Source organism: Lepeophtheirus salmonis, chromosome 10 (assembly GCF_016086655.4).
Source record: "Lepeophtheirus salmonis chromosome 10, UVic_Lsal_1.4, whole genome shotgun sequence".
Lineage (NCBI taxonomy): Eukaryota > Metazoa > Arthropoda > Copepoda > Siphonostomatoida > Caligidae > Lepeophtheirus > Lepeophtheirus salmonis.
Genome location: NC_052140.2, coordinates 18,389,763 through 18,416,715, shown reverse-complemented (window position 1 = coordinate 18,416,715; position 26,953 = coordinate 18,389,763). Strand labels below are relative to the sequence as shown.

The following is a 26,953-nucleotide window of genomic DNA, read 5'->3' as shown; positions in this document are numbered from 1 at the left end:
GTTTACTTTCTTAACTATTGTATCTGTTATATAATTTATAATTTTATACTAATTAATAAAAATAAAATATCAATTGGATATAAATATTTCAGATTCTGAACTTTTTACAATTTTATACCTTCCCATACCCAAGGACATATCTGCTACTACTTTTGTGGACCAAAGTCAGTTGTTTTCACTGGAAATAGTTCTTTCCTTGAAGGATGTGAACGATTCTTTGAGGACACGGCACAACAAATACATAAAGATCTAATAATGTTAAATTTGGTGCTCATGACAAATAATGCATTAGCGGATGAAATAATAAATTAGAGGAAGAAGAAGAGGTCATAGGATATTACAGATCGGTGAAGATATGGAAACTAACTCTTTAAGGTGTATTGGAGTTGAGTCAGTAATAAAAAATATAGAAATAAGAATCCTTTCTGGTGCTATTGAAATATTGAAGGCCCTACGATCCGAAAAAGATGATTTTAACTAAAAATAAAATATTGAACCGTGTAAATACAATTCTTTAATCGATAAAAAGTGAAACAAATTGAATACACAATTTGAATAAAAGAAAAAAAAAGAAGAGAGATGCAGACTAATAACAACAGTGGCCTCATTGAACAGGGCCTAAAGTTGTCCAAGCTTACACTGCTTTTGATGGTGTTTTAGCCTTGTGGCTTCAACAAAAGGCTATTATTTTCGTTCTTCAGCTATTTAATCTTAGTAATGTTAGACTTAGAGCAGAGAAGATGCTAGATATCTCGTCATAGCTTATTCCCGCGTAAAGAAACGATAACATCCTCCCATCTTTTGTCCTATATATTAGTTATCCTTAGTCTGGCGATTTTTTTTTGAGAAATAAGAGATGTTTGTTTTGATGGCTTCAGTAGTTGATAATTCACAAAACTTTTATCTAGTTTATCATGAGAAAACATTTTTATTAATGCAGTTTTTTCATATTGGGTTATTAGAAGGGGATTTATTCCGGAATAACCAACGTAGTTTGACCACTTGGCATTTCGGCAATAATTAATTACTCAATCAACTGATCACCCATAACACATTTTTTTAGATTATTGTTAATTAAATTTTGCATCTTTTTGTTAAAAATGACTATCCCTCTAAAAACTTCTTAATGAAAAGTAATTTAAAGAGAAACAAAAAAATCACTAAATATTAAAATCCCAAGTGCAGTTTATTCAACTATGGGGTACGTCACCTATTGGTCATTATTTTCAAAACTATTTATAGCAAAAAATTTGATGTGTATTATCACTATGAAAAAAGAAAAGAAAAAACATCATTTATGAATTATAAACCTTGTTTATTTGCCTTTCTGAAAAAAGAAAATATGTTGTTGCACCCTTTACATCCAATTTAATATCCAATTTATTATTTCATTACGGAATTCCGTAATTTAAAAACTTATTCCACAGAATTCTGTTTTAAAATGTATTTTGATAAGAAATGAAATGGTAAAATGGAAAAAAACTTTCTATAGGCTATGTCTATCTTTAAATATGTTAGGTAGTATTTTTTATAAACATAACAAATAAGAACTTAATTAATTCATTTATTATATCCTGAATTTAATTATTTTTTTCCAACTATTCATATTCAAGACTACTATTTATTTCATACATAACATCATTGAAATAATGTTTTTCTCGATACATAAATCCTTAGAAATTTTCTTTTGAGGTTTTTCTATTTTATAATCATATATAATAGTTACATTTCATTAAAATGATGTCATTTGATAGCTAAAGTTTATAGCTTTTGAGGAAAGTGGAGTCAGGTAAATTTAACTAGGGGACCAGGAAGTATGGACTTCATCGTTTATTGATTTAACAAATGAGTTAAAAAGTGCCGGTCTTGTCTAAGTAAAATGGCGTTATTATTATTTTTTAATTCACTTCATTTTAAATTTGCACTAGGACTCAAAAGACAGTTGTCAAAATTTCATCAGAGTCTTTTTGTTACTTTGTGAGTTATTGTACCTTGAGTGACGACGCTATTTTTTATTTTTTTTACAAAACAATGGATCAAAAACAATTTCGTGTTTTAATTTTACACTGTTTTAGATAAGAAAAAATATTATTCCAACTAAGCAATGGCTTGAAAAGTATTGGGACTTTGCTTCATCAAGTGAATAAAAAATAATAATAAAATTTATATCAATGTCAAGACAAAAATCTAATCATGGGTAAATGTAAAATTTTAGACTCTCCTTTTGATGTCACAGGCATATATGAGTCTAATAAAGATTGCTTTTATTGATATTATTAGGAGTTGTATTTTTTCTGCATCTTGATTTGTGATCATTCCATCATTCAGTCTTGAATCTTCCGCATTTTGTTGCATTTTAGGAAGCTTTTCTAATCTCTTTTTATAAGCTTCGACCAAGATTTTACTCCTTCAAATCTGCAACACTTTCACTGCATATTAAGCAACTAGCATTCTGGTCCATTGTTTCTACAAAGAAATACTTTGCTCCCACTCTCCTCTGTAAACACGACACTCGATGGCCACTTTTCAATAATAATGGCACAGTTACAACAGTTAATTTGTATGTTCAATTGGGACTCATAATCTGAAAGCCTTAAACTTATCCTATCCATCAAAAATCTATATCTGAGACTTCTAACTTTTTATTACATATGAGATCCTAATATGTATAAAAAATGCAATTATATTGATGCATTCATATTATCCTAACTATTAAATTTGTCATATATTCTTTTTCAATTATCCTTTTTTGTTGGTTTTATCGATCCAAAAACAAATTAACAATCAAAATATATTCCTTATATTGAGATATTGAATACTTGTTAGTTAATTAAAAACATATATACCTGTTTTTCCTTGATATCAAAAGGTATTCAATACAATTTTGTTGTTTGTTTCAACATTTTTTCAGAAATTGGATAAAGATTCTTCAAATTTTATTATAATTTTGTCCATAATATTTAATAAATATATTTTTTTATACATATATGGCGTGGACTTGGCTTATGACACAATCTAACGCTATTGAAAAATGTAATTAAGTGCTTTATAGATGCCATAAATTACATCATAGTTGAAACCTCGATGAAACTTTATCAAACGGCTTTTAAAAATTAAACAAAACATAACAATTGGATTGAATACTACTTGGTCAAAGTGATAAACAGTGTTGTTAGAACAACGTAGCTCAAAGGAAAACACACTATAGATAAGTTTTTATCTTGATATTCTGTCGCTCCTAGACAAGAAAGTATACTTTATGTATATAGACTTAAAAACAATTCATACAGATAAAGTAATTGTTATAGAATAATATTAACTTATACTTAATCAGTACAACTCCTTCTGACCAATTAAAAGCACATTTAAAAAAAACTAGAATTAAACTAACACTTGCATTAAATATTATTTGATTCCATTGCTAAACAGATATATTTGAATATAATCAATGAATTAGGTAGTACAAATCTCTATAAATTACTAAGATTTGTAGATATATTTTTTTCTTGAATCGATTAGGGACAAAAAAATAGAATGATTGGATAATAATGTCTTATTCCTGGAAATATAATAGTAAATCTATTTTCTATAATATGGAAATATGATTGTGTAACGATGTAGTAACACATTTTTGATAGATATTAGGGGTCTGATAAATAATAGAACTAGCCATTAGATATATATATTTTTGCTAGATAGTAAGATTTAATTCAGTTTATTTGTTTGTAGCATTTTGAAATCCATTAGTTCAATATTTTAATTAACTTATATACTAATTCCCATTGTATGTCTATGTTTGTTTGTACAGAAATTACGTGGAAACCAATGAATTGATTTTGCAAAAAAAAAATTATGTAGCTTATTTTTTGACTAACAGACGACTATTTTAAGTAAAACTAAAAATAAAGAATGTAAAATTTTAACAATAATTCTAATTGCATGTTTTTATGTTTATTTCCATAATTTTTTTAAAGGAGATTATAAGGTTTTGGGAAGAAAAAAACAAGATGATAGAATAAGTCTAAAGGTTTTTGACAATAATATGAAAAACGTTCTTTACGATAGTTCAACTGGAATATTTTTTCTTCCCTTAACATAATAGTCTCAATAAAACACAGAAGAGATCATAATTAATTTTAATTTCTTAATGTCCCGGGATACACAGGGTAAAGCCACGCAAAAATACACACAAACACCAACATTCAGCAAGAATAATTCTTAAAGTTTTACGGTGTACTTTTTTGGTTTTTTATTAAGCTGAAGAATTCAATGCAGGGCAAATCTAGTCATGTATTAATGAAAGAAGATGTGGTAGGGAAATATAGTAACTGTCTTTACCTTTCTAGTCATTTCAATCCCAGTAAATTTATTTGCTTCAAAATTCATCCCCGGGCAGTATTCCAATTTTGAAGAGGTAAGAAGCAATGACAGGATATTTTTTATACCCCCCCCCCTCCCTCTATTGCCCCAATAAAAAATAATATTTCTTCTCACTTGTAAGGAGTTATGATGACTTAATTTTTATTCCATAAACATCATAAAACCAGATCGTCCATACATAAAATCCATCTTTTATACATCACTAATTACCTCTTGTGCCAACTGCTCAAACCTTCCTGTACATCCTTAAACAAAAACAACTAAATAGTTTTAAAACATAAACTATATAACGTCACTTAATATCCTTATCTAAAATGGAAATGAAATGTCCAGGATGTAATTTACAGGGAATGACTTTATAAGGAATGTATGTACTGGTCACAAAAAAAGGGGTTTTAATAAATATAAAACTTGGTTGTTTTAGTTCGCAAAAGGGAGGACATCAAAAATGCTGACGTGAAATGAAAACGGATTAGTTTTCCTATATTTACTTTACCATGAAAGAATGGTCGGAAAAGTTTTCCAAATTTTACGAGAAAATGGCAGGACACTCAAATAAAAGCTGGTCACATTAAAGCTAAACCAAGTAAGGAGACGATGTCGAATATAATACACAGGTGAAAAATGTCTTCGTCAGAATGTATTTTTTCTATCCGCCAGAGGTAGTATTTTGTCATTATTGCTACCTTCAAGAAAATAACAGCTCTAGTTATAAGCTATAAATTATTCCCGTGTTAATAAAAAATAGCTAGAGTTGAGTCAGAAGAGTAGAAAGTAGAAAATATAATATTCTACTAATTCTAGTATTAATAAATGACTGTTAAGTATTATTTATAGTTTGGTTATTTTAGTGAGAAGTTATGTGAGATGATAAGATGAACGTATGGATGTCTTCCGAGAATGATCTGCTTAAGCAGCTCTATAAATTGTCCTTCTAGGGAGCAGATGAGCTTCTTGACGATATCAAGAGTAATTTTCGAGATGAATTCTGCTAGTTTACTCACCCCTATAGTTATTATATGGCGTTTATGCCTACTGTCGGAACATACCATGTCCTGCGACATTGTCGTTTCCACGTTTTCAGAGAGTCCCATTTTAAAATTCACAAGGAAGTCCTTGACGAGGATGAATTGATTTTTTTTCCTCTGACGAGACTTCAAACTTTAAGGTTCCAAATCCTTTATGAAATAATTTGTTGGGGTCTCTCTGGAGGAGAATAAATTGATGGAAACTAATGAGGTTAAATTGGAAGTTGAGACAATTTGATACTGATCTGCAAAGGGAATGCTCGTTTTTTTAGACGGAAAAGAGGGCAAATGGACCCCGGTCTACAAGTGAAAAATATTGATGGAACTTGCAAAAGGATGCTTCAGAAGTGGGTGTTTTCGAATTCAGAATTTGTTAAATGTTTAGAGTTTACCTCAGATGAAGAGTGTATACATATTCTATCATAAATTAAAAGAAATAAAGTATAGAAATTATGATTGAATTTGTTTTTTTCTTTTCAACTTGTGAAATGTAAGACTTTTATTTGCTCTTTAGATTTAGATTCATTTATAGGGAAACACTCACTTCACACATGTATCACCACCAGAGAGGATCTTCTCATGAAGAATTTGCCTTCTATTTACCAGATCTAAAACTATTTAAAATCCAAGCATAAAATATCAAATATTCGAGAAAATATATATCGGCAATTTGCAATTTTAATATATTTCTTAATTAGTTTGCAATCAATGATGTGTTTTTTAGTTTAATTTACTTATATATCTTGTTCAGCACTATTTAATGTATCTTTTATTAATTTGAATTTATATTACAACCTTATAGGGGCACATGTATTGCAAGCTCCTGCTATAATAGAACATTTAAGATTATTTTTCCCTGGAAATAATTATTTACATGTTGCGTCTAAGAGTATTTTTGTGTACAACACTTATCTATTTCCATTTTTTTAATTTTAAAAGTATATTATAAAAACCATAATTAACGTATATAGTAATACATAATTAAACTAATTATTTTTTTATAATATGATGGAAGTATTCAGCATTTAATTATTTCATGATATAAGCTTAATTTAGTTAAACAATATTCACTAAATTAAACTTTTATTATATGTCAAATGAAGTATGACTCAGTTTCAAGTTTTTACGATATATTCTTTAAAAATGATGTGTTAATAAATGATCCCGAACAAAACTTAACCCGTGGGATTTAAAAAAAAGTTAACCCGTGTACTTTTAGTGAAATTGATAGGTTGAAGAAAATGAGGGCTAAGAATGTTTAGGCACGATCATGGAGTTCTAGAGACCTGGAATAATCAAGCATAATTTTTGTTCCCACATGAGGGTATATAAGCGTAATTTAATTATATTTGATTCACTAAATTAAACTTTTATTATATATTAAATGAAAAATGACTCAGAATCAAAGTTTTTACAATTTATTCTTTAAAAATGATGTATCATAAATTATCCCGATTAAAACAGAGCCTGTGGGTTTTTAAAAAAGCTAACCCGTGTATTTTTAGTCAAATTGATAGGTTGAAGAAAATGAGGGATAAGAATGTATAGGTAAGGTCATGGAATTCTAGAGACCTGGAGTAATGAAGCATAATTTTTGTTCCTACATTGTTCCCATATGAGGGGATTATAAAAGCAGTGATTGGTCGAGAAAGAGGGGGGGGGGACAAAGAGTTTGGTTCATTCTTTTAATAGGGGAAATAAAGAAAAACAATCGATCTAAAGAAAAAACTAAGTTTAACATTTAAAAAGAGGAAAAACGGTTGCTGCGGGTTCTCTTTCTCCTTTTTTTGTTCATTATTCAATAAGTTGTGAGTATATTAAGAAACCCCTTTAAAAGAACAATCCTCTCCCATTATTAGTGAAAATTGATTTAAAAATAAAAAAATATTTTCATGCATAATGTTTTTTTTTAAATTTGTAAGGTTTGCTTCTAAATAGCAGTTAGTCATTTTCTTCCCAAAAATGAGTTAACAATAAGCTAATATTAATAATGGTCTTCATTCAGTCATACCATATTTCTCTCTCCCGCCTTTTCCTCGCACTCTTTCACAAATCCCATCTCTATTCTGTAAGTAGCAATATACCGGTTTAAATAGTAGCGAATCATAGACCGTGTACCTAACATATGTTCGCTCATTCACATACCCTTGATCAAAAAATAATGGACGTAGAACATATTTAGATGTAAAAAATATGAAATTTTACGATTGCTTCATTTTGTATTTGCAAACAAAAGATAATTTTTTTACTTCCCTCTACTGTCATAATTATTTTTAAAGAGAGAACAATAAATATACAGGATTTAGACGCAAAAAGTACATTTTCACATTTATAAAGAAAGGTTTAGTGATTTTTTTTGACATATTAGATTAAAATCCTTTGTGCATCAAGAAACTATTGTAAACACTTTTTCATCTCGTCGGTATGACTAACCAAGAAGCCAAAAGACGTCATATCTCAGATCTCTTAGGTACTGAAGTTACGGTGGCGAATATTATGACACATTTAAGATTTTTTCCTTTCCTTCTTCCTCCTCCAGTCCGTTGCAGTGCCATCTAAATAATGGACATGAGAGAGTCTTATTATAGAAAAAACTTTTGAATTTTAAAAATCTCTAAGTGCTCCAGGAGGCAGGTATTCAAGGTGGCCAAGGTGAAGAACGAGAAAGGAGACCTCTCCAGGAAAGCAGGAAGTGGAGGGCAAAATTTAAAGAGGGATCCAGAGTTCTTGTCCACCTTGGAGTAGAAAACTCGATGATTTGACTCTTTAATAACTTCTCCGTGGCTGCTCGGACGATTAGGAGAGTCGTTGAGGGCGACTTGGCATTCTTCTTATACACAAGGACCTTACATCACCTTCTGACATAGGTAATGAAGGCCAGGAGGCTTAAAACTCTACGTTTTGCTGCCCAACACAGTAAAGTAATCAGAAGTGAGGGAAAGTCTATGAGTAAATATTAGGATTTGTTGTGGAGTTATGAGTGTAAATCCTTGTTAGACTCGGAGTAGAATTGATAATTCCTTCCTAGATCATTGCTATGAGTGGGGTTAGTGTTTATTTCCTTTATGTCATGGCTGATTGCAGATAATTTAATGTAATATTAAGACTGCTAAGCTGTACTCCCCCCCAAACATTCATTAAATTGTAAAGATGAACATATTAGTAGAATGTTAAGAGAATCAAAATGAATTATAAATCTACAAAAATCTTATCTCTACCAATAACAGTAATTCAAAAAGATGATCTTATTAGTATGTAGACAATTTTATGATCATTAGTTTTAAAGATAATAATTGGTTTTGCATTGATATATCTGTTGCCTCTTTCTTTCTTTTTAGAGTAATTATAGGTAAAGTGAGATGAAAATCTAATTTTTCCACTTACAGTATAATAAAAACAACTTAAATTTCATAGTATTTTTTTTATTTATTTGCTTTTTCCCGAAATTAAAAAAAATATATCAAGAGAATATGAAACCCTCATAGAAATATAATAATCAAAACTTGCGTGTTGAAAATATGTATCACGTTTCTATAGTGAGGTCATGTTATTGCCTCATAAAGTCCGAACATACATTAAGATTTGCAAATCTCCAAGAATATGTATAAATTGTGCAAAATATTGGAATTTTTTTTATGGTAATTCAATTTTGGTATGCTATGTATATTGAGTATTTGATGATAAGTAGATATATAATCGTATATTTATAGAAACCGCAAGTGCTTTTGGGTTTTTATCAGTTATGGTTGCAAAACGAATGCATTTTCTAAATATATCTACGATATTATAACAATGCAAAAAATGTCATTTTTTGCAAATAAATTTGTATGTAGAAAAACTATGTTTGCTCAACAGAAGTAACTATTTCTGAGGGTTTTTTTTCGTCTTAATCCGTAGTTCATCATCAGTGCACCCCATAGCTTTTTTATGTTCACTTTGTAGTATCCATCAAATGTTTTTTCTGGGCAAATGGATTTATTACATTGCTGGTATAAAAAGTGGCCTCTTCACTCTTACAAGACTCTTTCCATCCACTTTTTTAATGACTTTCTGGGCAATCTGGTGTAAAACGCCGAGATCTCTTGAATGGGCCCTCATGGACTTGATACAATTGGCCTGGCTGTATTTATTCAATTCATCCGGCTCCATTTTGGCCTTTTTTCAGAATACTTCTTTCTATATAACAATTCGGAATTTCTGACAGCGTAGACTGTGGTTATGGAGACGTCCACCGTCAAGGAGTGCGCAAATGGAAATTATCGATCACGTTCAAGTGTCATTTTCTCGACTTGTACTTAAGCTATAGAGCTCAGGTTTGTCTTGTTTTGTAACTTATTGCTTATACCTTCATTTATTGAAATATAAATTAGTTTAAATCACTCAACCTTCATTAATTATTAAATAAGTAAGTGTTTACATTTCAATGTGGTATAAGTCAACAGTAGGGGGCTATTGAATTTTGAGAGATCAAGGCTATGCATTATTATTTTTTTTAAGCAGGATTTTGAAAAATTTACGCATCGATTTTGGTGAAACTTTGAAAGGTTTATTTATATTTACATTAACAGGCTATAAAGTTTTGATAGATCCAGGTCACACAAAATGTTAAAAACTCAATGTCGACCATAATTTTTTTATAAAGTGTCGAATGCAACAGCAAAGCGGTAGTTCCAATAATACCGTTTTAGTATTATGGAAGTCGAAAATGTCGATAATATAATAGAAAAAGTCAAATTGGAACGACATCTGAGCACTTATTCCATTACCCAGGAAATGAAAATTAGACAAAAACCGTTTGGAACTATCTAGATCGGATAATCCTAACTATGTATGTTAAATATATTGTTTAAATGAAGTGAATAACTTTTTACTTTGCCCTGTATTTATTGTTATTAAACCACTATTTCTCGTCATAACTTTGCCATATTATCCAATTTTATTAATATTAGAAAAAAAAATACGTTGATTTTGTGTGGTAGGCTTCAAAGCACTTGGTGTGAATATCTATTTCATATCTCTTACATCTATAATTAGTTTGCTTTTGAAGTGGGTAGGTTGCTTTACACATTTGACAATCACTTTTTGTTTCACTTTTGAAGTATATCAAATAGTACCCTCCGTCATACCTTAGTGTCATTTCTGCAACTCTTGTAATGTTAAAAGTGTTGTCTTCAGTGATATGCGGAGATTTGGTAGCATTGCATAATTGGCCAGAATTTAACTAATCAAAGGAACATTAAAAAAAAAAAAAGAGCGTAGCTACTTAAGCAGTGTTTGTTTACGTGTCTCCAAGTACGTCGGGTAGTAATGGCAATCCTTTCGCATCGATGTGACACTAGTATCCCATATATTTATTCATTTGTTATAGCATTATTTTTCATCATAGTAGATCACTATAATTTCACAAATAATTCACATTGTTTGCCGGAGTCGATCTCATAGATCAAAGAAGCGAAATCTTCTAGATATAACATGTGTAAATAGCTTTAACATTTATTATTCTAAATATCTAAATAATTAATCATTTCTTTACTACTACAAAGTTGTTCTTAACTTGAATTAATTAGACGTAAAAAGTATCAAAAAAGAATCAATAAATATAAATAATTGAACTCTATAGCGTAACTAAAGTACTTTGTTTATACATAATAAAAACTTACTGTCCTTACCCAGAAGGACAGAAATGTCCCATCAAATTCTGGCGAACCTATTGAAGTTATTTAGAAAAATATTTCTGAATAGTTTTAATATGATCGAAAAGTTATAATAATACTATAGTTATTTTCGATTTTATTTTCAATTCCTGGTGGGTCTGACAGGATTATTAAATATAACTACAGTAGATAAAAAAAAAACTTACAAAAAATAAATGAAGGAAAAAATAAACAACCATATTGAGATATGATAAGTAAATCACTATGTGAATAAACATAACTCAAATAGTGGATTTGCCTCAGTTCTGTTAAATACTGGGAGAAAAGTTATTATTTTCGCTTTTTAACCCACAAAGTATTGAAGCCCATGGCAGGATGCTTAATTGGCGTCTTCTGCAGGCCCTGGAATCGAGGTGCGTCTAAATGAAATATTTTATGGGTTTCATGTCTGGCTCATCAGTGGCCAGAAGTCCTTTACCCAGAAGTACATGATGGCCTGGAGTCACTCTTGGGGTTTCTTTATGGTGTGGGGAGATGCTTCATCTTATTGGAGCACCCAGGAAGAATAGACAACCATGGATTTGATCAATGATCCCATTTGGGTTTCCAGAATTTTGACTTACTCATTAGCGTTCAGCTTGTATACTAAAGAGAATCCCACACAATTCACGGCCTTCACGTTGGATGGAATCAGGCCTACCATCATCACTGAAGCTGGGTGTTCGGTGGTGAAGACATATCAGTGATCCTCTACTACTATCCCAGATGACAGTACTCGATCATTCTGCTTGTTAAAGAGAGGGTCAACAGTGAAGGTCTTCTCATGAGAAAATACTTATATTTGCTGTTTTGTCAAAAGAGGTCGCATAATACGCCACAGTGATTTTTCTCTTGTCTTTTTTACAGTCCTGGACATGGCTGATGGGAACTTATTCATCTTCCTGGCTATTTCAGCAACTGAAGAATTACATTTTTTTTTGAAGGCCTACTTTAGACTGTAGACAGACACGGAGGGTTTCTTGCCTACTCCTGAAGATTGTTTGAGGTCCTCCCATACCTTGAACTGTAGGTAGACATTGTAAATAGCCTTCCTCGAGGAAATGAGAGTCTGATATTGTAGAATCACACTCAGATGTCTGTTAACAAAATCCTCCAGCTCTGATGTCCTTATTATGGATCCCATAGTGCCGCTGAAGTATAATATAAACACACCTATACTGATGACTGCGTCTGATTTTAGGTGAGTCCGAATATTCGGTGGCATAGTCACTGACCAATATTATTTTTTGAGCCCTACGCAAAGTGCATCCTTAATTTCATCTTCCACTTCGATATATTTTACATAATTATAAGATATAAGTATTATTTGGTAAACAGTGGCTAGCATGAATATTTTGTACTGTACCTAAGTAGACTCATACTGTATAATGTTTGATAACTCATAGTGTAAGTTAGGGCTTTTTTTAAACTCTTGAGATATTTTGCAAATTTTTCAATGAAATTGAAATGATCCATTTAGTAAGGTATTTTTATCCTTAATTATTCAAAAGTTTATGTACATTGTTTATATATTTGTTGTATGGTATACTGATTTATCCCATATCATTCAAGCTCTACATATATTATATAGAAATATAAACTGACTAGCTAAGGATGACTGTGTTCTGAATACATTGGAATAGTAAAACAAAATGAATAAAGAAGAACTGAAACAAGAGAGAAGGAGATATATATAGAAAGAGAAAAAGGGAAGTAGGTTCTATTTCGGTTAAAAACATTCTTTGAATGATCTCAGAGGTCCGAAAAAATATCAAAGACCATGCATGGTTATTTTATATGTCTACTTGCTAAATTTCAGACTGATTTGCTCCACCGTTTTGGATTCCATGGTTGATATCACAAAAGACAGTCTTGAAAATATATAAAAGATTGGTATATGATACACATCAGGGTGCACTGTATACTCTTCAATCTTTGAATGTTTTTCATACACACAGACAAATAAACTTTGCTTTCTTAATAAATATACTATCTACATTTGCATGTCAAAAGTTGACTCCAATTATCAAATTAGTGTATCTTCAAAATATAGCATACCTAACAGTGGGAGTAGAACCTTTAGTACATAAAGATAATGATATGCTTTTATTGCTCAGTTTTTGTCAAAATACTACTAATCTAGGAGATTGATATTTCCTCGGATTGTCTACATTGTAAAAAGTTTGAGAACCACTGGGCAACATAAATATTAACTAAAATATATGGTTCTCGATAATTAATTCAATTTATAATGATAAAACTTTATCAAAATAAGTAAGAAAATATATATTAAATGAGCAGAAGTAAAATTCATCAGTGTAAATGTGTTTAAAAGAAGTTCATAAAACTTTTTTTTTTCTTAATATTTTAAATGTACTTATAAGCAAGTACTTAAATACGTAAAAATGTGTAAAATTAATGAACAAAAAGCTCTTTAAAATTCGTAAAAAAATAATTAAAATACGTAATACATCAGACCAATGATAGAAAAACTATATCTACGATTCAAATATTAATAATATAAAAAAAGTTTAATTTCTTTTTTATTTCGTTAGCAAAATACCTATAAATATTTTGGTATTTGAAGGTGGAGACGATGATATTAAAGACTCTTATTATAATATATGTCCGAAGTTCAAAGAAAAATCATCATACTGTACAGACATGGGACCCTAAACTTGGCAAAGCATTTAATTACAATGTTGTCCCATTATTTTTATTTCCAAGGCTTCATTACACCACCAAACTACAGGGTAACACAAATAAACAAGCTTCTTTAAGTCCATATCTCATAATATAAAAATGTCGGAGCAACTATAAAAAAGACAACGCGTGTCCGATCTACTCTGCACCAGTGTCAGTGCCGAGAAGATTGCATAGACTGTTGGCATTTCCATTTGGACTGCCTACAAAATCAAAAAGTATATTATTGCCCTATACAGTGAAAAAGAGCTATAACTTCTGCAGCAACAATAAGGCTGGCTTCTGGCCTGAATCTATGAGCCCCTCTTTAAGCCATAACATACATCTCCTGGACATTTCATTTCGGGGTATATTGGAGAAAAATGTCCGCCTCACCTCTTATCCAAATTTGGATTATTGTTCTAAGCTGCAAGGGCACGGGTTTTATCCTAAAGAGTTGCCACTCTGTTCGCCGGCGTTTCGAGGTTGTTATAACTTATGAAGAAGGACATATTGGGTAAAAAATTTTATACAAAAATTGTATTTCAACACATTGCAAATTGCTTTTTAGTCATATTTTTTGGATTTCATTAGAATCATGTGCTTAGTAATTTAGTCATACTACTACAAGTTTAGAGTACCTGCACTATACTTTTAAAACACTAATCCGAATATACATGGACTCAAGTGATTTTTAAACTATTTTACATTGCATATTTTTGTTATCCAAAGGGATTACTACCCATCTTCTCACTTCTCACAAATATCATATGATTTTTCTATTCGATTTTTAATGACTTTAAAAAACTCCAATCTTTTAAAATAAAATAATTTATCATCTATATTACCGTCACATTAAATTTATTGCTGTCACATTTCCTTTCGAAAATATGTAAAATAAATGTGAAGTATTTCTTGAGAATTTTTGGCATCTTGATATAATTAATAATTATTATAAACGTGATATTATAAGGTGGAATGAAAAAGAATTAAATATACAAGGTGGTTCAGATAAATTGGAACAACTTCTATAGGTTGGGGATATGAATTCCTAGTTCCAAATATCCAAGTGCCCTGTTAGTAAACTAATTTTGTATTTAAAAAATAATCAGATGACAGTTAGAGGTACAGCAGACTATAAGAACTGTTATATGCGAATTGGATTCACTCTGCATGACATTATCAAGCGTCTTACTGTATTGAAAAAGTACTTTTTGCCGGATTTGTAATAATTTTGACACCGAGAGGAAGACCTACAGGAAACATCACAAGGTAACAGCTTATAAAAAGTGATCCCACAGGTTCGTGGCGTAGCTTCAATGTCAATCTATACAAACCCAACCACTCCCATTGCCGAATTTGCAAAAACAATTAACATGAGCAAGATGACATTCAAGAAAACACTCAAGGACTTTCTGGGATATATCTCTAGAGTCAGAGCTTCTAAACATCTTCTCACTGAGAACAGCAGGGCACCAAGCTGATCTGAAGCAAATAAATCATAAACTCGATTAAGTCAACTGGAGAATTATTGAGATTTTTCCTACGATAACATTTTCATGGTTGACTGTGCAAGAACGACAGAGGGAGCTATTCAGACCATTCTGTAGTCAATGTATTGGGGAGACGAATAATTCAGCTGGAACAATGATCCTGGGTGTCACCTTCTGTGAGGTGAAAGAAAGCATCAGGAATTGTACTCGAAGGTGCTTGAGAGGGTGGATGTAGTAGCCGAAGGAAGAAATTGTACCGTACCACAAGGCCAAAAAAAGTGCAGGATTTGTCGCTAGTACTCCCTATGGGAGCTCAGATTTTTGAACACCAAACAGTCCAGACCTTTACCCCTGGATACTAGGTTATGAAGAGAGGCAGGTCTCATTATAAACAATTGAAATGCATAAGATTTGGTTTTCAAATACTAAAAAAATAGGATTCTACTCCAACAAGTTTGTTCCATATAAGTAGACTTAGGATTTTAAAGCCATTTTTTTGTGTCGAAATGAGCACAAAAACAGGATAAATTTTTTCAAAAATGACTTCCAAAATATAAAAATTGAGCAATTTAATAAAAAAAAACATATATTGCATTATTTTATGTTTATCATAAGTTGTTGAAAAAAAAATTCTACATTATATCAAGAAATCAAGAGTTTATTCCGTTAATTTCTCCCTTTGATCAGTATTTGTAGTTTTAACATACATAAAGACGTCACATTATTAGTTGGATCAAATTTGAAGTAGGCAAGACCTTCAAGAGTCATTTAGACGGATTTATCTCATTATCACCACCACTGATTATACGTCCAACCTTTTGCATTAATAGAAGAACAGTATTTCGCAATTTCGCATAAAAAGTATTTCTCCTCTGTTGCAAGATTCCAGGGGAGTATTCAATAGTCAATGTTGGCCAAATTTCCCCTTTCCTTAGTTGGCAATTGTTAGATTCTGGCTCCCTCACAAATAAAATCATGTAATCATAACCATGATTACATCATATACATAGTTTTACTTCCAAAAAGAAAATTTAATAAAAGAAAGTATTTGCTTGGGGATTTCCCCGTTAAAAAATATAATCAAAATTTGTTATGTAATCTAACTAATTTTAATTTATTTCCCAATAAGTTTTTAGAAAATAAGCCATATTCACACAATAATGGACAAAATGTGCAACTTTTCAGAAAAAGGCTACAATGACCCTTATCCAGAGCTATTGTTCACAAATAGTATGCTCCTAAAACATTCAATTTGATTTAATACAATTATACTTTTTTATCTTCAAAATGCCTTTTTAAGGATTTGTTTATATATTTAGTTATTTTTAATCGAGGTTTAGAGAATGCATTAAAACTGTTACTTGATCTTTCTTTTTCATTTCTTCGATTTTTTAATAACAAAATATATCCTGTTGAACCCCAAAACTCATACTGCTAACTTAAAATTTTTTTTTTTCGATATCTTATATTTATACAAATATTTTTATCATTTTAATTTATATTTACGAGTGCAAATGAATTGAATTGTTAAGAAAATGATATAAAATTAAAATGACGTAGTTATTATAATTGTTCAAGTGTTAATCATATAATAAAATACGTTTTAATTTGTTTCTTTTTTAACCAGTTTACTACCTGCATTGCGTAATAAAAAATTTGTTCACTGACGATGGGCAATAAGTATTTTAACACTTCACTTTCAGATTATTGTTTTAACTTTATACTTTTAAAGAAAGTTTAACAATATTTTATTGTTATACAAAGCTGTTTGTCGTAGAAGAAGCATCATAATCAATAATAAGATCTCCATTAGTCACAATAATTACTCACAAGTGAGGCTAAAAAATTATAAAAGCTTTATAAATATAGTCCTTGTCAAATATCTCCATCTTTTTTTTCTTTGTTTTTAAGTCAAAAGGCATATGTTTATTGTTGATAATAAATTTTCTAAATCTACATTAAAATTTAATGTAAATAAACACAATTATTGACATGTCTTGGGCTTAAAAAAACACAACACTTCCAAGGTTAATTAAAATAAGTGTAACAATACGAGATAACTTTTTTCTCTAAGAGCACCTAGAAGTTACCTTCAGATAATCGGGATGGTTTATAAAACCATATTGTTTTACGCTACAATGTCTAGAATTATTACTGAGTCGTAATTGTTTGTCCATACAAGTGGCAAATTTCCTTAGAGCTACCTACTACCCGGCTAATTTACCATTTTATGACCGGATCATATCGAATTTCATCTTTAAAAAAAGTTCAAATAGTTTTTCATTACGATTATTAATATTCAATAGTCACCAAACATGTTTGAAACGGAGTTTCCTGTTCTATTGAGAAAGAAAGTGCTTCTTTTAATATCTCTAGTGCATAACCCCAAAAGATTTGACAAAATTGTACAGGATATAAGCTTACATAAACTTCTTTTGGGAAAACTCAACCATTGACAATCCTGGTTTTTTTTTGTAATCTTAAAATCAATTTGGCCCACTGTTTTGAGCGAAAAATATCATTGAGGCTCACAAAGCTGTAAAAATGTTGCATGACGTTGGGAGTGCTTTTGCCAGCATCTATCAAAGTAAAGATTTGTTAATTTTTTACCTATGTACGTTTTTTTTAAATAAGCTAGAAATATGCTAAAGGCCTTGTTTTGAAGCTATATAAACTGTGTCTGTTTTTAACGCTTTAAGAAGGAATTTGAATATGTGTAAATGAACTTTTTAAACACCGATTTATATCATACGATAATATTTTTTTTTCAATATTGAACAATATATGTCCCGTCTTTTTTATCTATTTATATATTATAACTTTATTTGCAAACATATCGTTTAGTTTCATCAAAATATGTAATAAAAAAAAAAAGAAGAAGAAGTTTTTTACCTTAATATGACAGTAATAGGTATAATAAATTGACTCTAGGCTTTCTTAAGAAACTTAGTCATATAGAGAGCGTTGCATTGTTATCTTCTGATTATTTATCATCAAAAGTCTTTAAAAAAATAAATGATTTGTTTCTATCCAGAAATGGAAGAATAAAACAGAAAAATGGGTTAAGATTTCGATACTTCTTCGTTCGGGATTGCCTAAAAAGAGATTTATATGTAGACTGGAAACTTAAAACATTGCTCGATGACTAATTTAAGCTCAACTTTAGCTAAGTTCAGTAAGGCTTGTTTCTTGATAAGGGAATTATAGCTCCATAAGATCTACATTCAATGGATATTTAAACTGGACACACGTGTAGTACGAATTTAAAGGGGGGCGAAGTGTAAATTCAAAGGAATAAGACTCTTTTTTATAACTTGCTGTCCTTATAATATCCCAGTTCAGTAACAGAGGAATCCCCAATAAACAGAATGAATCATAAGAATATTTGATTACTTTATAAATATATATTTTAACAGTCGTTTTAAAACATTTAAAAAATTAAAAATTACTCTGGTTCTTCGATAATAATGTGAATGTTCTTCTCGAATGTCGAAAAGTCAAAAGACATTTCAAAGATGACCCACGACCATAGGAAAAATATCCCCTGAATGTTAACTAAAATAAATGTTTATTAATATTAAACATGTACTCCACCTGATAATCTATATAAATTAAATGGGAATGACTGTAAGTCTAGTTGGGTATCTGGAAATTAAATGTAAACCCAATAATGAATTTTGTTGAACTTTTTCATGTTGATTCTTAAAGCTCAAGAAATGGTTCTGGTTAAAAAAAATTAGTTTTAAAGCCATGGTTGCCTTAATATAACATTTTCAATATGCAAATTTCTAGCTAACAAACGACTATATCATGAAAAACCAAAAAATAAACACCTTAAATTTCATAGAATTATTTTACCTGCATGTTGGTATACATCTTTGTAAAAAAAATTTTAAAAGGAGATTATAAGGTTCAGAGAAGAAAAAAAAGACGAGAGCATAAGACTTTTGACATTAACATTCAAGTTGATCAAATAACAGTTCAAATTGAATATTTTTTCTTCTCTAAACCCTAAAGAATCATACAACATACAATTAGTTCTCTTTTATAAGAAGCAGAAGAGTTCAGTTTTAAATTTTAATATCTTAATGTGCAAGCAACGCCGGGCAAGCCTACTCCAGTAATATTTTTTTTTTTTTTATCTTTGTAATCTGGAACTATATTCCAAAAATAATTTGTTGTAATATAAGTACCGATTATGTGTTAGATTTACATAAAATAATTCCATCTTAATTTTCTATTTGATTTGTTTTATCTTTTTGAATGTTGATGGAATTGTAATAAAGAATTTGACAACTTTGAAAAACAAAAACAAATGAAGGGACAAAAACATATTCCATTATTAAAAATAACCAAAAACCTTTCTTTATAAATGATATAACTTTTTTTTCCTCATAAATAAAGATCAAAAGAATGTGCAAGTCCACGAACTCACCCAGTGATCTTCTGTAATATATTATAGGTACATATTAGTTATACATCAGCAAATAGTTTATTTGTTTTACAAAGATAAATATTACTTTCAATCTTTATAGAGCTTTATTTCCAAGAAAATATATACAAAGATTTATCATCCTGCTCAAAACGAACTGAAATATGATAGAGTTGGTGTTTGTGTAAATATTAAGTACCAATCCTTTGTCTCAATGTCAATTCGCATAATTTACTAGAAACTATGTAAAACTTTTTATAAAAATAGAAGACATCTGAGAATACACACCTTATATTGCTTCAATTGCACATATCATATTCCAAATACTGAGATATTATGCAAATATGAAATAACATGAATGCTTTATACAGTGAAGGAAATAATTATTTGATCCCTTGCTGATTTTGTAGGCTGGCCTTTTGACAAAGAAAGAAGAATTGTCTATAATTTTAAGGATAGGTATATTTTAACAGGGATATATAAACACAAAAAAAAAAATCATTTGCTAAAGAAAAAATGTTGAGTGATATCCAAAGAATAACAGCACCACCTTCAAGCATTGGGATGAAAAAATTCTGTTTTAGGGATGGTTGTCATATACCCTAGAAATCTGTGGCAACAATATCCTTCCTAGTCTTTTCAGTTAGGGTAAAACCCCAGGTAACTTTGGTGAAACAGGATCCTAAGAGACACCAAAATAAACATCTAAGTATTAGAAAATTAAAATAAACGACAAACAATTTATAAAGTAAATTAATATAACACTTTTTTCAAGAAACTTTTTCAAAATAAATTTTGTGAACTTCCAAATTTACATTTGTAGTTTGGTCGTAGCTTATAAATTCTTGATTAATTCTAATATAATATTTCCTTTGATTTAATTAAACTCAACTCTCATTGAATTAAAGGGCAGAAATATTTTTCAATGATTATTTGTCTGAAACTTTTTAAGTAAGGTGTAAATAAGTAAGAAACATTTTTTAGTCTTATTAATGAACGGCTTTTTTTTCTATTAAGAAAGTAAATGTATTATTTTTTTCTTAGTCTTTTATAACAAACTCAGTAATTAGCATTTAATCTTCAACCAACGGAACAAAATCTTTATATCTAGGGTGGGGATTCTAAACCTGGAACAAGTTTAGACATTCATATCTTAACAACCCTGAGATCTATGTTTATAAAAGCTTGCTCATCAGATTTAGCTGGCGAAAACTGTATACGAAAAAATACAAAATCCTTGAGATGTCCTCTGAATACCACCACTGTGCGGACATTATAATGTAAATCCGTGCCGAAGGACACGTAAGGGGATTATTGAGCTTACGAAGCTGCAAAATCAACTATTTACGATGTTGGCAAGGCTTTCAAAGAGTCTGAAGGGTCAGGAACAGCTGCAAGAAAGACTGATGTTCGTTTTGAGAGCAAAAAAACGCACTCTATACTTTCTTAAATCAAACACCTACCTCTACCTACTACAACTGCCTCGGACTTGGCTCTGAACCTGACACAGACATTGAATTCATAGTCAATGTGGTTCAATGCCTCGAGAATGGAAAAACACTCCTTGAAAGCCTTGGCAACATCGTAAACAGTTGATTTGAGCAACATCTTAAACTCAATCATCTCCTTGGTCTTGTCCCGGGACGGGGGTACGTAATAATGGCTGCACTTGGTTCTTATTCAAATAACATCTCATAGATTTTGTGTTTTTTCTTATACAATTTTGTCAGCTTAATCTGATGAACACATTTTCATAAACATAAATAAACAAGATATTGAAGGCTAACATGTTCCCGATCCTGTATATACCTTAGATTAATTTGTAGCTCCGTATATTTTAATAACAAATAACCTTTTTTACGTACAAAATAATTTACTAATGTAGCTTAGTAATGCACATACGTTAATGGTGAGCAATAAGACTCCAGAACAACCCACTTTTTTAGAAACCGTAACATTGAAAAGTTGTGTGATAAAGTTGTCATCATCATATAGCTGCATTCAGCTGCCAACTTTTGAATTGGATCCCAGTGCCCCTGGTGATGAGTTAGACACCAGGAAACAAAATATTGCATGCTCCATTTAACGAGTATTCTATTACTTAGTTATGATTAAGTTATAACAATAGATGGTGTGTATAGAAATATAACCCTTTTGGGATAAAAGGGAAAGCGGTTGGTGCTCTAGCTCTTTTTTTTAATGTGGTGTAAACATCTCTCTCTTAATGATGAATTCTCGTGTACTTAAGGTGTATTTAAAAATGCATAAGAATATATATATTTAAATATAATCATAATATTTTGCCTAGAGTAGTGCTATTTTCAATGTTAAAGGTTCTTCTCTTAAGAAGTATTAATTAATTTTCTCACCCTCAATCAAATCATGTAAAAGGTATCTGATATTAAAAGCAACAAATTAATTCAGCAAACCCATTATTCTCCTCTCACCTTCTTCCCACGCTCTACTAAAATCCTATCCGTAATTATGACTCGGGGATCACTAAGACAACGAGTTCATTATACTCAAATAACGACTCGTCATGTGTGCACATAGGTACTTATAAAAAAGAGAAAGAAATGTATAAATATGTGAGAGGCACCTTGGTAAAAAAAAGTACCCCGCTTAATGAAGAAAATAATTTTTACACATTAGGTACCAGTTTTTACAAGTAATCTGTAGATCTTAAAGTATACATCGAGCGGGGATCAAATTGTCGCTAAAATATTTTTCTACAAAAAACAACACAAAATATAAATTTTTTAGCTTTTTTATTGAAAATCAATTCATTCGATATAATCACCGTTGGCATCCATAATGGCCTCAATACGGCCTCTGAACAGGCCGCAGGCTCTTCTGACCATCTCATTGTCCATGTTGCCGAATACCTGTTTGATGGAGTCCATCAGGCTGGCCTTGGTGATATGGGGATGTCTGTTGGTATGTCTCTCGACATAGCCCCAGACAAAATAGTCCAAAGGATTAAGGTCGGGAGAATTAGGAGGCCACAAATCCTTGGTTACGACGTCATAACAGTTCTCGGTTAACCACATCATGGAGGTTTTGGACACATGGCAGGGTGCTGAGTCCTGTTGCCACACCCAGGGCCTGTATCCAGGGCAGAACCACCTTCTCCATAACATCCAGGTAGACCTCTGATTGACCTTTAGACCCGTTTCAAACATATGTGGGGAGGCATAACATGACCTACACTGCTGACCACCTCGAACTTGGTCTTCATTACCTTCCTCACATGACTGGTGCAGGTGGCTATCCACCTGTTGTTCTGCTTGTTGACTTTCTGATCTTGACAGAAATTCTTTTCATCAGAGAAAAACCAAAGCACCCCGGGCTGCTTTGGGTGATTGAGCTTGTTGAGCAATTTTGTTGACTTCATCAGCCTGTTGTCCTTTGCCTTCTGGGTCAAGATCTGGCCCAGCTGCATCTTGTAGCTCCTGCACCTTAAATCCTCAGATACACAGTCCCTTATTGTTTTCTCATGGCAGCAGATCCCTCGCCATGGCCTTCATGGACATGGTAGGGTCATCCTCAACCATCTTCTTCACCTTGTCGACAAAGTCGGTGTCTCTGACCTTCCTGTAGGCGCCCTCCTCCTTGGGTGCCCTCTTTATGGTGGCATCAACATAGCAGGTGTCCTCCATGACTACGGCGGGCCTCGAAAGCTCCTCGTTCCACTTATAGCTCTTTATCTCCTCATATGATGACGGCATGATACTAACTGAACTACGTATCGTCAGCTGACAAGAATAGCTTTCTTATTTGGTAACCGGTTTTTATTTGATAATGTCGTCTTCAAGTTATCAAGGTTTAAAGTAGGCGGCAATTTGATCCCCTCTCCCTATATAAACGAACTTAGCTCTAACTTATATTCAATTTATGGAACGAAGGAATTATTTATTTATAAAAAAAGCATCTTCCTTATATAAAAAGACATTAGTATTGGCATCTAATTTATCATAAATCATTTAAGGCTCACACATTTAATTCTATTCTTCAAATATAATTTCACCAATAATAAAAATTTAGGCTAATAGTTTCATAATAAAATTTAATTAATTGAGATATGTGTTAAATGTGAGAATGTTGCACCTTTCAACGGAAGAAAAGAAAAACTTCTCTTCTTCTTCACCCCTTTGCATGTAGGTAAAAAAAAAAGAAAAAGGAGCAATAATATTCTTGTAACTACAAATCTGCGGATATTATTACAATAATGTTCGGGTAAGAGTCCACAGGTATGGATAATTCCTGGACCCGTTTATAATACTTACTATGGTTAATATTTTCAAACTACCAAGTTGTGGTTTCGTAGATATTTTCATAATGCAAAGGATTTGATTTTATTTCTACACAATATGTTTAATTAATGTCTAAATCATTCTAGCTTGGTTTGTTGTTGACGTGTCACATTATTTTACTTTTTTTTTGTAAATATATGTGTCATATTAGACACAATTGCATTTTTAAAGTCCATTTATCTTTCATTCTTATTCGAGTTAAACTCTCAAATTTCATAACAATTATTATTTGTCTTTTTCTAATTTTATACCTATATGTTTATGATTATGAGTCGTACATTTTTTTTAATTAATATCTTTGGAAATAAATCACACTTCATAAATAATATCGAGTTCTAAATGCTTCGGATTATTTTGTACGACACCTTGGTCCCATTTAAGATATTAAAAATTACGACCATTTTATTGTTAAATAAATTATCAATTACTATTTTTAGGCGCTTCACAACAGAGCATTGATTTCACAAAATGCCAAATCTCGTCAGCTAATACCCTCTAAAAATGGATCCACCGCAAATAAAAAACTATCAATCTCAAAAAGTAATAAGGATGACGTGACTTTAAATCAAATTAAAGAAGACTTATCGAAGGTAAGGTTAATGTGGAATATTGTTGTATTAATATCTTACATCTAATAGCTTAGATGCTCCATCAAGTATTGTAGCTCAATGAACCCAAAATTAAAATGTATTTTGTAGCTGTATACGAAAACTGCTAAATTGTATTAATAAAACCCGAAATTCCAACTAAACACATTGATTTTGATTTTTTTTGAAGAAAAATAAATACTCATTTTAAGCCTTTTTTCGTTCTAATTCCTCCAAAAAAAAGCTTCAAAAGCGTTATTTTTTGCTCAAACACTTTTTACGTTCTCAAAGTGCTATATTAAATGTAAAAAAAATTCGAATTTTTTTCAACAAATAACACGGATTTCGTGTTCTTAGAAAAATAATTTTCAACATTTAAGCTCTTTTTCGCTCTAATTCCTTATCAGTTACAACAAAAGAAATAAGTGTTTGATCTTTTGCTGATTTTGTAAGTTTGTCCAACGCATAAAGATGTTTTATTGGATCTTTCCCTCGCCATGATACTTCTGTTCTTCCTTGAGTCTATGTTTTGTTGATTTTGATGTATGTTTTGGTATTAAAATACCAATTACACATCACATTTTCTATGTTCCTCCCCTGAAGGAAGGATATTGTCGCCCATGATTTCCAGGTAAAACCGTCCTGTAATCTAAGTAAAAAAAAAATCATCAATATAGAAACAACCCAATGCTTGACAGTGGGGATGTTTTACTAGGGGATTACAGGAAATTTCATCATCGATAAGTTCATATATAAGCAATCTCATCCTGAGGAAAGTTCATCCTAAGACAATTTCATCCCAAGGGAAGACATATTTTTATATAATTTGTATATATATATATATATAATAGAGTTCGTGTGGGTCCCTTATGGATCTCCACACCGTTGAACCTAGGAAGCTGAAATTTTTGCATGGGTGTCTCTTTTGAAAATGGTCAGGCTAAAACAGAATTTGGAGGGGAGGTCATATCAGGGTGCTTATTCTATACCCAATACACAAAACCAGTTTTTGGAGCTCAAGAAGATTAGATTTGAGATTGAACTATTAAATAAAACAAATGATTGTTTTTTCTTTAAATTACTATTCAATTAATGATGTTTTCCAAATTTATTTAAGATAAAAACAAATAATGAAAAACAATTAAATCGCTGAAAACTGTAGTTTCATTTTTTTCAGGTACAAAAAAAAAAGGATTTCCAATGAATTGTTAGATTTGTAGATATTATAAAGTTTGTCGATATGTGTCAGGAGACTTTTTTCATATACATTTGACAAATAAAAATAAATATTTAAGTAAAATATTTGCCATTTACTGAATATTCTTTCAATTTTTTTCATAATTTTACTTTTATCATACATCAATTTTCAATTTTGAGGGGAAATTTCACATAACGATTCATTTTGCACCTTAATTTTTCATTATAAAAATACTATATATTATTTTCAATTTCCTATACTTTTTATTTCATAATTTTTTCAATATTTGCAAAAAAGAACAAGTTATGAGGTATATTTTTTTACAAGATACTATTATCAATAACTTTTTTGCTTTTGCAAGTACCTAAAAATTGTTGGTAGTTTAGTATTCCTCTTTACAATGCTATTAAATGTTACTTACCATTTTTTTTGTAAAATGAGGGCCAAAAAGTGTTTTGTAATTTTCTTCACGAATTTCGATTCTGTAACTTTTGGACACAAATAAAAGATAGACTTCTGATCTAGACAAATTTTTTATGCATATATGTTGCTATATTATTTGAAGTTTATGATGTTGTTGTTTTTTTTAATTAAAATAATGCATATATGATAATGCTCGCCCTCGCCGAAAGTCTAATCATTAAGAAGAAATAATATTGACCATTGTTAATATGATTTACAAACCCTCCTTTTCCCGAGCAACGCCAGGTAAACCTTTGATAGTATAATTTAATTATAAGATAAGGTAAAATGATTTCGTTGTTTAATTTTCTTGATGTAAAATTAAAGTTGAAATAATTTGAGACCATCGCCACAAGGAATGATGATTAAATGAGTAATGTATCATCATTATTCAATTTAGGCAAATAAAAATATTTTAAATTTTTGTAGCAAATAGGTTGCAATCGGTGTTTAAGGGTTACATAAAGTGTCTTGTTTCTAATAAGTTCGTATTTCAACTTTACTAGGATAAAAACTATATTATTATTATTGGCATTCAAAAGTGTAATAAAAAAATACATCATAGTAGATTTTTTTATGTAGATGAACTTTCCTCGCAATGAACCAAGTTGGAGATGAGCTTTTTTAGAAATTGACTTGATTGGAAATTAATTTTACTTGTTGTGAAAAGAGGGAAATAAATTTC

General features: G+C 30.7%; 1 protein-coding gene across 2 annotated transcripts in view; it reads left to right on the top strand.

Moving 5' to 3' along the window:
- The window catches only part of LOC121125647 (dopamine D2-like receptor), a 161,614-nt gene that overhangs the window by 115,621 nt on the left and 19,040 nt on the right, over positions 1-26,953 (top strand). For both annotated transcript variants that reach the window (XM_040720840.2, XM_071891573.1), the window contains one exon: positions 24,459-24,611. In XM_040720840.2, the coding sequence (XP_040576774.1) occupies positions 24,459-24,611 (153 nt within the window). The remainder of the gene's footprint in view (positions 1-24,458; positions 24,612-26,953) is intronic.